Source organism: Rhinoraja longicauda, chromosome 7 (genome assembly GCF_053455715.1).
Source record: "Rhinoraja longicauda isolate Sanriku21f chromosome 7, sRhiLon1.1, whole genome shotgun sequence".
NCBI lineage: Eukaryota > Metazoa > Chordata > Chondrichthyes > Rajiformes > Arhynchobatidae > Rhinoraja > Rhinoraja longicauda.
Window position 1 is genome coordinate 68,111,499 of NC_135959.1, and position 17,094 is coordinate 68,128,592.

General features: G+C 44.0%; 1 protein-coding gene across 4 annotated transcripts in view; it reads right to left on the bottom strand.

The window, feature by feature from the left end:
• Window positions 1-17,094, bottom strand: part of birc2 (baculoviral IAP repeat containing 2) — a 37,117-nt gene that overhangs the window by 7,894 nt on the left and 12,129 nt on the right. For 3 of the 4 annotated variants that reach the window (XM_078402793.1, XM_078402792.1, XM_078402791.1), the window contains exons 4-8: window positions 13,017-13,098; window positions 12,866-12,911; window positions 8,775-9,014; window positions 6,648-6,710; window positions 4,347-4,598 (exon numbers count right to left, since the gene is read on the bottom strand). In XM_078402793.1, the coding sequence (XP_078258919.1) occupies window positions 4,347-4,598; window positions 6,648-6,710; window positions 8,775-9,014; window positions 12,866-12,911; window positions 13,017-13,098 (683 nt within the window). The remainder of the gene's footprint in view (window positions 1-4,346; window positions 4,599-6,647; window positions 6,711-8,774; window positions 9,015-12,865; window positions 12,912-13,016; window positions 13,099-17,094) is intronic. The other variant, XM_078402794.1, reaches the window with a different exon arrangement.

Sequence of the window (17,094 nt, forward strand, 5' to 3'; positions counted from 1 at the left end):
GAGAGAAGCAAGGGGAGAGAGGAGAGGTGAGCCGGTGATCGCGGGCTGGCGCCGCTAACGGCGTCCATTGTTTTAGTGCGAGTGAGGAGATGCCGCGCATGCGTGCTGAGTACAGAGTGAGGAGATTCCGCGCATGCGTACTGAGCACTGCCGGACCGCAGCGCCCCCCTTCTGTCAAAACTTCGATAAATCAGGGGGGGCAGCACTTTTAAACCTCTGTAACTTAAAAAATATGCGTCCGAATTAAATAAAAATATCATTTTCCAGCAGCGAACCGCATGCTGATTAAGGCAGTTCAAAAATCGTGGCGCTACGGTTCACCGTTCTGCCGGAATTGCCGTATTAGGCCGACATCAGTGGAATATATATACAACGCTACAAGATCTGAGTTTTAGTAGTATATAGACTAGACAAAGTGGGCCCGTTGGGCCCATTCCCCACTCCCCCATTCTCTCGTCCCCCATCCCCACTCTTACTCTCCCCACACTCTCCCCTTTGGCCCGTCCTCTTCGGGTTTCCATTGTATCCGGGAGGGGGTGAGGGAGTGAAGGGGGGAGGGAGGGAGAGGGAGGTTTGGGGGAGGGAGGTGTGGAGTGATCGAGGGGGAGGGAGTGGTGGAGGGAGGGATGTGTTGAGGATGGAGGGTGGAGGGAGGGGGGGAGGGTGATGAGAGATGGGGTGGTATTGGTGGAGGGAGGGGGGGGGAGGGAGGGATGTGTTGAGGATGGAGGGTGGAGGGAGGGGGGGAGGGTGATGAGAGATGGGGTGGTATTTGTGGAGGGAGGGGGGGGAGAGAGGGGGGAGGGAGGGATGGGGGAGAGGGGAGGGATATGGACCTCCCCTTTTCCCAGTACCCCTCTTTCCCCCACCACCAAGTCCCCTCCGCACGACCCCTGTTGTCCCATTCCCCATTCTCAGCCCCTCCCCCATCTTCTCTCCCCCAGACACACTCTTAGCATCAGTTAAAGGCCCGGGGGGGGGGGGTGCGGGTGATCGGATCAGTGAAAAGTCCGGTGGGGGGGGGGGGGGGCTTCGGGAGATGGCAGCATTCAAAGGCCCGGGGGGGGGGGGGGGGATAGCGGGGAGATGTTCTCCCGGGTGTGGGAGAGAGGAGAGAAGCAAGGGGAGAGAGGAGATGTGAGCCGGTGATCGCGGGCTGGCGCCGCTAACGGCGTCCATTGTTTTGGTGCGAGTGAGGAGATGCCGCGCATGCGTGCTGAGTACTGAGTGAGGAGATTCCGCGCATGCGTACTGAGCACTGCCGGACCGCAGCGCCCCCCTTCTGTCAAAACTTCGATAAATATGGGGGGGCAGCACTTTTAGACCTCTGTAACTTAAAAAATATGGGGGGCAGCACTTTTAGACCTCTGTAACTTAAAAAATATGCGTCCGAATTAAATAAAAATATCATTTTCCAGCAGCGAACCGCATGCTGATTAAGGCAGTTCAAAAATCGTGGCGCTACGGTTCACCGGAGAGAAGCAAGGGGAGAGAGGAGAGGTGAGCCGGTGATCGCGGGCTGGCGCCGCTAACGGCGTCCATTGTTTTGGTGCGAGTGAGGAGATGCCGCGCATGCGTGCTGAGTACAGAGTGAGGAGATTCCGCGCATGCGTACTGAGCACTGCCGGACCGCAGCGCCCCCCTTCTGTCAAAACTTCGATAAATGAGGGGGGGCAGCACTTTTAGACCTCTGTAACTTAAAAAATATGCGTCCGAATTAAATAAAAATATCATTTTCCAGCAGCGAACCGCATGCTGATGAAGGCGGTTCAAAAATCGTGGCGCTACGGTTCACCGTTTTGCCGGAATTGCCGTATTCAGCCGACATCAGTGGAATATATATACAACGCTACAAGATCTGAGTTTTAGTAGTATACTAGAACAAGTGTGCCCGTTCAATGCGGGCCCGTTGGGCCCGTCCCCACACCCCCCCATTCTCTCCTCCCCCAGCCCCACTCTTACCGGTTTGGTGATGACAGATGTTGCGGTATTTGTGGAGGGGGGAGAGAGTGAGGTGGGATTGGGGGGGGGGATAGCGGGGAGATGTTGTCCCGGGTGTGGGAGAGAGGAGAGAAGCAAAGGGAGAGAGTAGAGGTGAGCCGTCGATCGCGTGCTGGCTCCGCTAACGGCGTCCATTGTTTTGGTGCGAGTGAGGAGATGCCGCGCATGCGTGTTGAGTACTGAGTGAGGAGATTCCGCGCATGCGTACTGAGCACTGCCTGACCGCAGCGCCCTCCTTCTGTCAAAACTTCGATAAATGAGGGGGGGCAGCACCTTTAGACCTCTGTAACTTAAAAAATATGCGTCCGAATTAAATACAAATATCATTTTCCAGCAGCGAACCGCATGCTGATTAAGGCGGTTCAAAAATCGTGGCGCTACGGTTCACCGTTTTGCCGGAATTGCCTTCAGCCGACATCAGTGGAATATATATACAAACATCGCTTCAAGATCTGAGTTTTAGTAGTATATATATAGATAGATAGATAGATAGATAGATAGATAGATAGATAGATAGATAGATAGATAGATAGATAGATAGATAGATAGATAGATAGATATATATATATAGATATATTTTTATATACATATATATATATGAATGACTTGGGTGTATATGTAGATGGGTTAGTAAGTTTGCTGTTGACACCAAATTTCAAGGAGTTACAGACAGTGAGGAAGGCTGTCAGAAGATACAGCGGGATATAGATCTGCTGCAGATTTTTTTCCTGCATCTCACCTGTCTAATCCCTTAAGAATTCTATATGTTTCTATTGGATCTTATAGAAACATATAACAATTTTAAGGGATTGGAGACTAGATGCAGGAAAAATGTTCCCGATGTTGGGAAAGTCCAGAACCAGGGGTCACAGTTTAAGAATAAGGGGTAGGCCATTTAGGATTGAGAAGAGAAAAAACTGTTTCACCCAGAGAGTGGTAAATCTGTGGAATTCTCTGCCACAGAAGGCAGTGGTGGCCAATTCACTGGATGTTTTCAAGAGAGAGTTAAATGTAGCTCTTAGGGCTAACGGGATTAAGCAATATGGGGAGAAAGCAGGAATGGGATACCAATTGAGGATAATCAGCCATGATCATATTGAATGGCTCAATGGGTCAAATGGCCTACTTCAATCTATTTTCTATGTTTCTATGTTAAAGGTGGCAGCACAAATAGGATGTAAAGAGGGAGCATGGTATGCTGAGGCATTGAGTATAAGAGTCAGAAAATCAAGATGCAGTTCTAGAATACTCTGGCTACGTTGCATTTGGAGTATTGCGTACAGGAAGGATATGGATGCTTTGAAGAGCCTCAGAGGATTCACCAGAATGCTACCTGGATTACAGGGGTTCATCTACAAGGAGGTTGGATAAACTTGGATTGTTTTCTCTGGAAAGTCATAGGTTGAGGGGGGATTTGATAGGTAAATAAAGTGAAGAGAGGCATAGATAGATGTCAGAACCTTTCTTCCCAGGGTGGAAATGTCCAACACTAGAGGGCACAGCTTTAATGCGAGAGGGGGGGAAAGTTTAATGGAAGTGTGTGGGCCAGGTTTTTTGTAACACAGATTTCAGGGCCCTGGTTCGCATTACCAGGGGTGGTAGTGAAGGCAGCTTTACGGGTGGCACTTGAGGCTTTTAGGTCAGCAATGGAAGTGCATGGAATAGAGGGATATGGATCATGTACAGGCAGGTAAGATCAGTTTAATTTAGCATCATGTTTGACACAAACATTGTGCGCCGAAGAGCCTGTTCCTGTGCAGTACTATGTAAGTGAAAGGAATTCTTTTGGCAAAACGACTCCCATTTTAACAAACTATTGTGCAAGCAAACTTCAAACCAAAACCAAGTAACCAATTTGCCAGTTGTGTCAGTAGTGGTGCTTCACTTCAACGTGCAGTACCAAAAATGGTTCAAGCGGAAGTATCATTCCTCAAAACATTGGATTGTGCACTATCTACTTAGGGGCAGAATGGGATACGCAAAGTTTGCAGAAAACCATTCACTTTCACAATATGATTTGGAATGTCAGTTAATAACAGTCACATTTAAAACAAAGTCACATTTTAACTTGAAAATGCATTTAAAACTAAAACTAATCATGATTTGTGTTGAAAAATGCAGCTTTGAAAAAGAGATAGTGTCAATTATTACTTTCCATTCTTCTTTCTCGTTGGCTAAGAAAATATGCACCTAGAACAGAAATCTGAAATATCCAGATAAAACAAACCACAACTACAAAAGTATTTTACAATATTTACAAAAATCTTTTTTTACTTGATTTGGTTTAACATACATGCTTCGGTTTAACATAAAATGGAAAAATAAAAGATTGCCAAAGTACTTACCATAGAGCTTTTCATGCAATTCAGGTTCGTATTTCAAAAGTGTTTCTCTAAAGGCTTCAGCTGCTGCACTTTCTTTGTGAATGATCACATCAACTAGCTCTTTGACTTGTGCATTTGCACAAGACTTTTGCTTGATCTCATCGCTTTCCATTTTACTTATAACTGAACGCATTTCCAGATCTTCAAGCAACGGTATTACATTTGTCAAATTATGACTCAAAGCAGCACAGTTCTTTTTCAATAGCAATACATCTACAAAAATAGGAAACAAAAATCAGTCAGAATGTAGTATTTTTTATTGATAAGAATAGCAAAATATTGTCATGTTTTAGAAGAAAATACTAAGCTTACTATTACACGTTGCACATTATCATTTCCTGTACTTCAATGTAAAAGACTCCAGCTATTAATTTGGTACAAAATTGTATAATGTGAAAAAAAATCCATCCTTTTGGGGCGCATCTCATTACTAGATATGTCAACTAAATTGCTGGATCCCCAAAAGCAGCATCTGATGCCAACAGCACATCAAATTGTTGTGCCTTGTTCATTGTTAATGCAGGGCAAATCCTAACCAATTTACCACTGGAGAAGCATAATTCAAGCAGTAATCAATGAAGACTATCCAGCTTAAAACCAACTTGCTCTTCTCAAAATGAATGTGCAATTTTCCTGGTAGCTGTATTAGACCTGCAAAGGGATTCCATAATAGCATTACCAAGGATAGAATTTAATACTTTTTCCAAAAAATGGTAAAAGATCATCAGGACACTCACTCAGAATGCCACACGACCCAGAGTCAGTGCCAGTACCAAGAAATTGTGCCCTTTTTCTCCAGCGAGCACAGACCCAGAATCTTTAAACGCTCCTCATACGTGAATGCAATCATCAGTGGGATCATTCTCCTAAACCTCATCTGGACCCTCTGCCAAGCCAGCACATCCTTCCTCAGATGCGAGGTCCAAATCTGCTCACAATATTCCAAATGTGATCTGACCAGCGCCTAATTAAGCCTCAGCATTACATCCTTGGTTTATATTCTAGTTCTCGAAATGGTGCAAAATATGATGGAATGGAGAACACTTTAGTAACGTATCCTGAAAGAAATTCACGGGTGAGCTGAAAAGTACAGGGGCGCAAATCAGATAGATGTAAGAAATGTTTTTTTCTTAGCAGAAATAGACAATAGACAATAGACAATAGGTGCAGGAGTAGGCCATTCAGCCCTTCGAGCCAGCACCGCCATTCAATGCGATCATGGCTGATCACTATCAATCAGTACCCCGTTCCTGCCTTCTCCCCATACCCCCTCACTCCGCTATCCTTAAGAGCTCTATCCAGCTCTCTCTTGAAAGCATCCAACGAACTGGCCTCCACTGCCTTCTGAGGCAGAGAATTCCACACCTTCACCACCCTCTGACTGAAAAAGTTCTTCCTCATCTCCGTTCTAAATGGCCTACCCCTTATTCTCAAACTGTGGCCCCTTGTTCTGGACTCCCCCAACATTGGGAACATGTTATCTGCCTCTAATGTGTCCAATCCCCTAATTATCTTATATGTTTCAATAAGATCCCCCCTCATCCTTCTAAATTCCAGTGTATACAAGCCCAATCGCTCCAGCCTTTCAACATACGACAGTCCCGCCATTCCGGGAATTAATCTAGTGAACCTACGCTGCACGCCCTCCATAGCAAGAATATCCTTCCTCAAATTTGGAGACCAAAACTGCACACAGTACTCCAGGTGCGGTCTCACCAGGGCCCGGTACAACTGTAGAAGGACCTCTTTGCTCCTATACTCACTGAAGGAGGATTTTGTTCAGCTGGTGGGTTGTTGAAATCTGGACTACTGGCTGAGGCAATTCATTCATTGGTGTTTAGAGTATATGAAATATCACGGGAGATATGGCTAGTGCTGCAAATTGGGATGAGTATAGATGGGTATTTGGTGGCTGGCATGGACACAACGGGTCAAAAGGTCTACTCCCTTCCTGCACAACTCTATGACAAGATAGGAGGACACAGAAGATGGCCTTTATTGCCTCTGGTAAATTGGTCCTCAAAATGCCACGATTAAAGCATATGGCATATTTGAGTGAAGAAGAGCACTGCATCCCTCGCGTGTGCCTCATGGAGGTTCAAAAAGGACAAGGATATCTGAGGAGGGATGTTGGAGGGTCTAGAGGAGGTTTACAAGAATGATCCCAGAGATGAATGGATTACGGTATGATAAGCTTTTGACAGCTCTGGGTCTGAACTCACTGCAGCTTAGAAGGATGAGGGAGATCTCATTTAAACTTACTGAACCGTGAAAGGCCTGGATGGAGTAAATGTGGAGAGGATGCTTCCACTCGTGGGAGAGGGCCTAGTCGCAGAATAAATCACAATCACATTAAAACTTTATTAGTCAAGTATGTTTTGCAACATACGAGGAACTTCATTTGCCATACAGTCATAACAATAAAAAGCAACAGGACACACAAAATACATTTTAACATGAACATCCACCACAGTGACTCCTCCACATTCCTCACTGTGATAGAAGGTGGAAAAATAAGTTCAATCTCTCCCTTCATTGTCCTCCAGCGGTCGGGGGCTCTAACCTTCCGTTGACGGGATGATCTTAATCCCGTAGCCGGCGGCGAGCCTTCCTCGTCGGGGCAATCAAGCTCCTTCATCGGGGGGGGGATCTCAACTCCAATGGGCCAAATGGCCCAATTCTGGTCCTGTGACTTAAGAAATTCATTTCGCTGTATTCCATCTGCCACTTCTTTGCCCACTCTCCCAACCTGTCCCAATCAGTTTGGAGACTCCCTGCTTCAGCTATACCACCTGCCCCTCCACCTATCTTCATATTATCCTCAAACCAGGCCACAAAGCCATCAATTCCATCATCCAAATCATTAATGTACAACATGAAGAGTAGCAGACCCAACAAGAGTAGCAGACCCTGTGAAACACCACTAGTCACCAGCAGCCAACCAGAAAATGAATGAATGCTTTATTCTCACATGTGACAAGTCAGTGAAATTCTTTGATTGCATACCCGAGGTATGCGAATAGTCGTGCATAAAGGCAGCTTACAGTTAGCTCCCATTATTCCCACTCTTTGCCTTCTTCCATTCACCCAATCTTCTATCTGTGCTAATATTTTCCCTCGCATACCATGGACTCTCGTCTTCTTTGGCAGCCGCACCTTATCAAAGGCCTTCTGAAAATCCAAGTAAACTACTTCTACTGACTCTCCTTTGACTATCCTGCTATTTATTTCCTCAAAAAATTCCAATAAATTTGTCAGGCAAGATTGCTCCTTCACAAAACCATGCTGACATCAGCCTATTTTATAATGTGCATCTAAGTACTTGGAAACCTCATCTTTAATAATGGACTCTAAAATCTGACCAACCACTGAAGTCAGGCTTATTGTTTCCAACATGTACTATTGACCAGCTTAATTTTCCAATGCACCACTCCTTGCAGAATCATAGCCAAGTGCCAATTGAAATTATATCAGTAAGCTGCTCTCAAAAGCAACTTTTAGACATGGATTTTTGAGCAGTTATTTCCCTAATAGCATATTGTGGCTGTAATAGGTGGAGGGAATGTTACGGGGTGGAGGGAATGTTTACGGGGTGGGGGGAATTTCTAGCTGCTAAGGAGAGTTCAATAACTTGAGGCCCAAGCATTGTCGATTAAGACAAGGCTAGAATTTGACAGTAATGTCATGAAATGCAAAATGAAACTGCAAAGCTAGAAATCAAAAAATAAAATCAAAGAGCAAGAAACATCAAGCAGGTCAGGCAGCATCTGCGGAAAAAGAGTTAACGTTTCTGTCAGAACTGGGAATGAGAGAAAAAAATAATTTTTCAGTAGCAGTTGGGGGAGGGATGGGTTAATGGAAAAGGTAAGAACAGTGGTTGGGTCTATGGATGATGGGAAGAGAAAATAACAGGTATCGCAACTCCTGCAGTTACATGGGTAAGTCCTTTAAGACGTGGTAGGTGGGGATGGAAACGTAATCAGGGAATCAAAACAATGTTCCCTTCATAATGCAAGGCTGATGGGGGAATCTTGATTCCTCATTTGCATATGGAATTATGGATAAAAACGGCAGCATTTAATGGTGATCAGGAAATATATTTCCAGACTAGGAATGGTCATACAGTTCTGAGGTCTATTTTCCATGCACACCACTGTGACAAACAAATCGGAAAATCAGCTGAACATACCACAGAACTGCTCAAGTGTATTGCACATTACACTTTAGTATATTAACCATGCTCAATTTATCAAATGATACATACGTTTTGAAATTATGATGAAATAAGCTTGACATTTGGATATAAGGGATTCAGCTTTCTGGTAATGTGATATTCTGTCATTATAACCATAGCACCAACAAAAGAGCAAGCAACATTCAATAGTATACCTTCAGTCATCTCTTCCAGTTTCCTTTCTTTGTCTTCTTGCCTTTCATCATCTTCCGCATTCAATAAGTCAGTCACTAATTCTATAACAGACTTATAATTCTCGCCATTTGTGACTATTTTTCTTTGGACTGTCTGCTTCACAAGTTTTCGACCAAAACCCATTTCCATTGCTCCCTTAACAACTGGTGTGTTCATCATGACTGCATCTTCTGTACGATCTTCCCCAGGTTCAAAACGAGCTAAAATCAAATTGAAAATATTGAAAAGGTTTTCGACAATTTAAACCCTTTGAAAGCCATTATTCAAGATGAATAATTAGAGCTGTCCATTATAGCATTTTGGAAAAGTGTTGAACAGACTTAAGATGTTCAATAGTGAAATTATGAGACAAAATTATTTATACTCCAAATTAATGCTCCTGGGATAGAAGCTAAATACAATTAAATTATGATTCTACTAGTTGGGAGTTATTGTTATGTTTCTGCTCAGAAAGACAATCTAACAGAAAGAGAAGGCAAAGCTGAAGGTGAAGGAAGTCACTTTCATAGAACATAGAGTCTCTGCTGCAGGACTGAAACCAGGGAAGGTAGAAGCCGTGCTACAGATGCCTTACCCAAAGGATGTCCAAGGAGTTCAGCGATTTATTGGTATTGTTAACTACTTGAGCAAATTCCTTCCTGGATTAAGCGACCTATGTGAACCGCTACGCAAGCTGACACAGAAGGATGTCGTTTGGTGGTGGGCACAGGTGCATGACAGGGCGGTGATGGACATAAAGAAGCTAGTAACTGCCAAGCCAGTACTCAGATACTATGATCCATCCAAGGAGCTGACAGTACAGGCCGACGCGTCAGAAACTGGACTTGGTGCGGCGCTGATGCAGGAGGGTCATCCAGTTGCCTATGCCAGCAGGGCCCTGACGGATGCAGAGACCAGATATGCACAAATAGAAAAAGAATTGCTGGCAGTGATGTTTGGTCTAGAGAGGTTCCATGTGTACACATATGGAAGGCCAGTGAATGTGCAGTCAGACCATAAGCCACTGGAGATAGACGCCACAAAACCATTTCATCGGGCACCAAAGAGATTGCAGAGGATGCTGGTGAAGATGCAGACCTATGATGTGACAATAAGATACAGACCAGGGAAGGAGATGCAGCTTGCAGACACGCTGAGCAGAGCATATATTCAGACTGGCAAGACTGACAAGACCATGAGAGAACTGGAGACTGTAAACCTGGCAAGGCACATCCCAATAGCACAGCCTCTGCTAAATGGCATAAGGAATGCAACAAAAACAGATGAGACTATGCAGAAACTGCAAGAGGTGATCAAACGAGGCTGGCCAGAGAACAAGAAGGATGTTGACCCAGAGCTCATCTCCTATTTCCATGTGAGGGACGAGCTGAGTGTTGGAGATGGCCTCATATTTAGGGGAGAGAGAGTAATCATCCCTAAAGCCAGGAGACGCGACATGCTCACAAGAGTACATGATTCCCACATTGGTGTGAATGGCTGTCTAAGGGCAAGAGAATGTCTGCACTGGCCCAGAATGAGTGCAGAAATCAAGGACTTCATACAAAAATGTGAGACATGTCAAGCTCAAGGGAAAGAGCAACCAAAAGAAACGCTGCATTCCCATGAAATTCCAGAGAGACCATGGGCGAAGGTGGGTGCAGATTTGTTCCACTTGGATGGAAGGAACTATTTGATCACTGTGGACTATTTCTCAGGATATTGGGAAATAGACTATCTAGAGAAAACACTGGCAGTGAATGTCATCCATAAAATCAAAGGCCAGTTCGCAAGATATGGAATACCAGATCAGCTCATCACAGATAATGGGCCACAGTTCACAGCTGAGGAGTTCAAGAGATTTACCAAGAAGTGGCAGTTTGAACATACGAGCACATCACCCTATTATCCACAGAGTAATGGAAAGGCGGAGAGCAGTGTGAAAGTTGCGAAGTCATTGCTGAGGAAGGCTAAGGCTGCCGGAGCTGACCCTTACCTGAGCCTACTAACTTTTCGCAACACACCAACACCTGGCATGAGTAGCAGTCCAGTTCAAATATTGATGAACAGACGTACCAGGACCATTGTACCGACTACTCGGAGGCTGCTCAAACCTGAAATTCCGAAAAAAGTAAGAGATGAGTTGAGAGCAGCTAGAGACAGACAAGCAGATTACTACAACAGAGGATCTCAAGATCTGATTCCCCTGAAAGCGGGCGATCCAGTTCGAGTGAAGCCGACCGATGATCGAAATCAGTCCTGGAGGAAGGCTGTGGTTGTAGGCCGTGTTGCGCAACCCAGATCTTATGAAGTCAGAACCGAGGACGGCGTCATCTATCGTCTGAATCGGCGCTATCTGAGGAAGATCAACGAGCCATGTCATCGCACTGATGTTGACCTGGATGACCTGGTGACGTCGCCTGAACTGGAGCGAGACCATCTGAGGAAGACCAACGAGCCATTTCATCGCGTTGATGTTGACCTAGATGACCTGGTGACGTTGCCTGAACCGGAGCGAGAAAATCGACCTATGAGCCGACCACCGGTCCCCAGGGAGCATCAAACCCTGACAAGATCTGGTAGATGCGTTCGAAAACCACGCTATCTGCAGGATTATGTGCCCAAATAAGGATAGGGCCTGTACATGTAGTTGAATATAGATGTAAAGGCTATTAGGTTATGTTTAAAAAGTTAATGTTATATTTTCAGTTATAGTTTGATATGCATTTTTTATGTAGAAGTAGTGGTAATGGCTAATAAAACTAAATAAATAAACAAACAAATTAATAAATAAAAAGGGAAAGGGAATGAGGAACCAGACATGTGTTGTTCAAAGTTTAGATAATTCCGAGCACTGAACTGTCGCAGATCCAAGGGAGGAAAATTTGGAAGCTACCACGGAAATGGATTGTCAAAGGCATGTTGGAAAATGGACTGTTGGAGAAATGTTGGACTCAGTGAAATAAGATGCCATGGAAGAATTTAATTTATGGCTATACATGTAAAGTTCCTGTACATATCTGTTTTGTAAATAAAGGGGGATGTTATGGGAATAGCGCACCCGGTGGTGCAGTACCGGGGATATATTACCCAGGAGGCTGTAGCCAAGTGATCCTGAATTAAAATGGCTGAACCCAAGACTCGAGTGTAAAGCCTCTGTTAATTAGTTGTGTAGCTGTAATGTAGCAGGTTACGGAAAGGAAACACACTAACAAAACAGGTCAGTGAGCATCCATGGAGAGAATGGACAGACGATATCTCAGATCAGGATCCTTCTTTAGACCAATCTTTGAGGTACAGACCAGTATCTGGCATGCTTGCATTTATCAGTCAAGGTATTTAGTATAGATTTTTGGAAATCATGTTGCAACTGTACAACAGTGGTACGGCTACATTTGGAGTACTGTGTAAGGCTCTCCTCGCCCTGTTATAGGAAGGATGTCATTAAATGGAAAGGGCGCAAAAAGGATTCACAAGGATGTTATTGGATCTAAAGGATTTAAGTTATGAGGAGAGGCTGGATAGGCTGCATCTTTCTTCCCGACAGCATAGGAGGCTGAAGGGTAACCATAGAGGGATATAAGAGGGCAGGAGTCTGCCCTCTTATAGAGGGCATGCTTATAGAGGGATATAAAATCATGAAAGTCATAGATAAGACAAATAGCCACAGTCTTTCCTCCAGGGTAGGGGAATCCAAAACTGCAGGGCATAAAGGAGGGGAAAAAATTAAAATAAATCTGAAAGGCAACCCTTTCATACAATGGATGGTGCATATAGGGAATGTGTCAGAGGAGGTGAAAGACAACATTTGAAAGACATTTGGATGGGTTCAGGGATAGGAAAGGTTTGGAGGGATATGGGCCAGGTTCAGGCAAGTGCAATAGCTCTGTTGAGAAGCTTGGTTTAAATAGATGAGTTGGGCCGAAGGACCCATTTTCGTACAGTATAGTTATATGAGTGCATATAATAGTACAATGTTTGAAGGTTAGCAAATACGGGGATTAGCAATCTGGAGTAAAAAATAGCAGAAAATATTTTACTTCTTCAAACTGTTTTGGGAATGTTTTATAGTTACCTGATGTTTGAGTTTCCTCCAAAATATCATCAGAACTGGACTGCAGCTTTAAAAGGAAATGGTGATACATTAATTTTTTTGAATATATTGTTTAAAGTACAGATGTAGACACTGAATACACCTTTTTTAATTCATTGAAGCGATATGTTACCTGGAAATCAAGTAGATTTGGAAACCTTGCCTGAATCTGATTTACAAATGTTTGTCCCTTCTCCTGGAGAAGATATTCACACCTGAAGTGATAATATACAGATAAGTTAAAATCATAGAGGAGTAGATGTTAACAGGAGAGAACATAATCCTATTCTTTGAAAGTTACTAAAAATCTAAGAACTAAAGGATTTACTAAAGAGTTAAAATATGGTGGAAAAAATATTATTGAATAAATGTGCACTACCATCTCGTTTTAACTCGATGTTGTGGGAATTACAGAGACATGGCTGCAAGAGGACCAGGGCTGCGAGCTGAATATTCAGGGGTATATGACCTATCAAAAAGACAGACAGGTGGGCAGAGGGGGTGGGGTCACGCTGTTTGTAAGGAATGATATTCAGTCCTTTGCAAGGGGTGACATAGAATCAGTATGGACAGAAATGAGGAATTGTAAGGGGAAAAAGACCCTAATGGGAGTTATCAACAGGCCCCCAAACAGTCGCCTAGATATAGGGTGCAAGTTGAATCAAGAGTTAAAATTGGCATGTCGCAAAGGTAATGCTACGGTGGTTATGGGAGATTTCAACATGCAGGTAGACTGGGAAAATCAGCTTCGTAATGGTCCCCAAGAAAGGGAGTTTGTGGAGTGCCTCCGAGATGGATTCTTAGAGCAGCTTGTACTGGAGCCTACCAGGGAGAAGGCAATTCTAGATTTAGTGTTGTGTAATGAACCTGGTTTGATAAGGGAACTCAAGGTAAAAGAGGCATTAGGAGGTAGTGATCATAATATGATCAGTTTTAATCTACAATTTGAGAGGGAGAAGGGAAAATCGTAAGTGTCAGTATTGCAGTTGAGCAATAGAGGCTATGGAGGCATGAGAGAGGAGCTGGCCAGATTTGACTGGAAATATACCCTAGCAGGGAAGACGGTGGAACAACAATGGCAGGCATTTCTGGGATAATACAGAAGGTGCAGGATCAGTTCATTCCAAAGAGGAAGAAAGATTCTAAGAGTAAGAGGCAACCATGGCTGAGAAGGGAAGTCAAAGACAGTATAAAAATAAAGGAGAAGTATAACATAGCAAAGATGAGCGGGAAGCCAGAGGATTGGGACTCTTTTAAAGACCAACAGAACATAACTAAAAAGGTAATACGGGGAGAAAAGATGAGGTACGAAGGTAAGCTAGCCAAGAATATAAAGGAGGATAGTAAAAGCTTCTTTAGGTACGTGAAGAGGAAAAAAATAGTTAAGACAAAACATGAAGATAGAAGCAGATGAATTATTATGGGGAACAAGGAAATGGCAGACGAGTTGAACAGGTACTTTGGATCTGTCTTCACTAAGGAAGACACCAACAATCTCCCAGATGTACTAGTGGACAGAGGTCCTAGGGTGATGGAGGAACTGAAGGAAATTCACATTAGGCAGGAAATGGTGTTGGGTAGACTGATGGGACTGAAGGCTGATAAATCCCCAGGGCCTGATGGTCTGCATCCCAGGGTACTTAAGGAAGTGGCTCTAGAAATCGTGGACGCATTGGTGATCATTTTCCAATGTTCTATAGATTCAGGATCAGTTCCTGTGGATTGGAGGGTAGCTAATGTTATCCCACTTTTTAAAGAAAGGAGAGAGAAAACGGGAAATTATAGACCAGTTAGCCTGACATCAGTGGTGGGGAAGATGCTGCAGTCAATTATAAAAGAAGAAATTGCAGAACATTTGGATAGCGTTAACAGGATTGTTCCAAGTCAGCATGGATTTACGAAGGCAAAATCATGCTTGACTAATCTTTTGGAATTTTTTGAGGATGTAACTAGAAATATGGACAAGGGAGAGGCAGTGGATGTAGTGTACCTGGACTTTCAGAAAGCCTTTGATAAGGTCCCACCGAAGAGATTAGTGGGCAAGATTAGAGCACGTGGTATTGGGGTTAGGGTGCTGACATGGATAGAAAATTGGTTGCCAGACAGGAAACAAAGAGTAGGGATTAACGGGTCCCTTTCAGAATGGCAGGCAGTGACTAGTGGGGTACCGCAAGGATCGGTGTTGGAACCCCAGCTATTTACAATATACATTAATGACTTAGATGAAGTAATTAAAAGTAACATTAGCAAATTTGCGGATGACACAAAGGCAGTGTGAACTGTGAGGAGGATACTATGAGGATGCATTGGTGACTTGAACAGGTTGTGTGAGTGGGCAGATGCAGTTTAATGTGGGTAAATGTGAGATTATCCACTTTGGTGGAAAGAACAGGAAGGCAGATTATTATCTGAATGGTGTCTAGTTAGGAAATGGGGAAGTACAAAGAGATCTGGGTGTCCTTGTTCATCAGTCACTTAAAGTTAGCATGCAGGTACAGCTAATGGCATGTTGGTCTTTATGACAAGAGGAGTTGAGTATAGGAGCAAAAAGGTCCTTCTGCAGTTGTGCAGGGCCCTAGTTGAGACCGCACCTGGAGTACTGTGTGCAGTTTGGGTCAAATTTGAGGAAGGATATTCTTGCTATTGAGGGCATGCAGCGTAGGTTCACTAGGTTAATTCCCGGAATGGCGGGACTGTCGTATGTTGAAAGACTGGAGCGGCTAGGCTTGTATACACTGGAATTTAGACAGATGAGAGGGGATCTTATTGAAACATAAAAGATTATTAAGGGATTGGACACATTAGAGGCAGAAAACATGTTCCCAATGTTAGGGGAATCCAGAACCGGGGCCACAGTTTAAGAATAAGGGGTAGGCCATTTAGAATGGAGATGAGGAAATACTTTTTCAGTCAGAGAGTTGTAAATCTGTGGAATTCTCTGCCTCAGAAGGCAGTGGAAGCCAATTCTCTGGATGGTTTCAAGAGAGAGCTAGATAGAGCTCTTAAAGATAGCAGAGTCAGGAGGTATGGGGAGAAGGCAGGAACGGGGTACTGATTGTGAATGATCAGCCATGATCACATTGAATGGCGGTGCTGGCTCGAAGGGCCGAATGGCCTACTCCTGCACCTATTGTCTATTGATCACCCCAACATAAGTGTCACTTTAAAATAATATCTTCAAATCGGTCTTTCTGGTTCAGCTGACATGACATTTTTCCCACACTAAACAAGAAAATATGCACCCGAAACGTCACCCATTCTTTCTCTCCCGAGATACTGCCTGACCTGCTGAGTTACTCCAGCATTTTGTGTCTACCTAGGAAAATATGCAAGAGCAAGCGGGGAATTATAGACCAGTTAACCTGACTGGAAGATGCTGGAGTCGATGCATTTGGATAGCAGTTACAGGATCAATCCAAGTCAGCATTGATTTTTGAAGGGGAAATCATGCTTGACTAATCATCTGGAATTTTTTGAGGATATAACATGGACAAGGAAAAGTGAGTGGATGGAGTGTATCTGGACTTTCAGATAGCCTTTGATAAGGTCCCACACAGGAGATTAGTGGGCAAAATTAGAGCACATTCTGTTGGGGATAGGGTACTGACATGGATAGAAAATTGGTTGTTAGACAGGAAACAAAGAGTAGGGATTAACGGGTCCCTTTAAGAATAGCAGGGTGCCACAAGGCTCGGTGCTGGGATCACAGCTATTTACAATATATATTGAGGATTTAGATGAAGGAATTAAAAGTAACATCAGCAAATTTGCAGATGACACAAAGCTGGGTGGCAGTGTGAACTGTGAAGAGGATGCTATGAGGATGCAGGGTGACATGGACAGGTTGGGTGAGTGGGCAGACGCAGTATAATGTGGATAAATGTGAGGTAATCCACTTTGGTGGCAAGAACAGGAAGGCAGATTATTATCTGAACAGTGTCAAGTTAGGAAAAGGGGAAGTACAATGAGACCTGGGTGTGATTGTACGTCAGTCACCGAAAGTAAGTATGCAGGCACAGCAGGCAGTGAAGAAAGGTAATGGCATGTTGGCCTCTCATAACGAGAGTTGAGTATAGGAGCAAAGAGGTCCTTCTGCAGTTGTACAGGGCCCTGGTGAGAGTATTGTGTGCAGTTTTGGTCTCCGAATTTGTGGAAGGACATTCTTCTAATTGAGGTCCAGCGTAGATTCACAAGGTTACTTCCCAGGATGG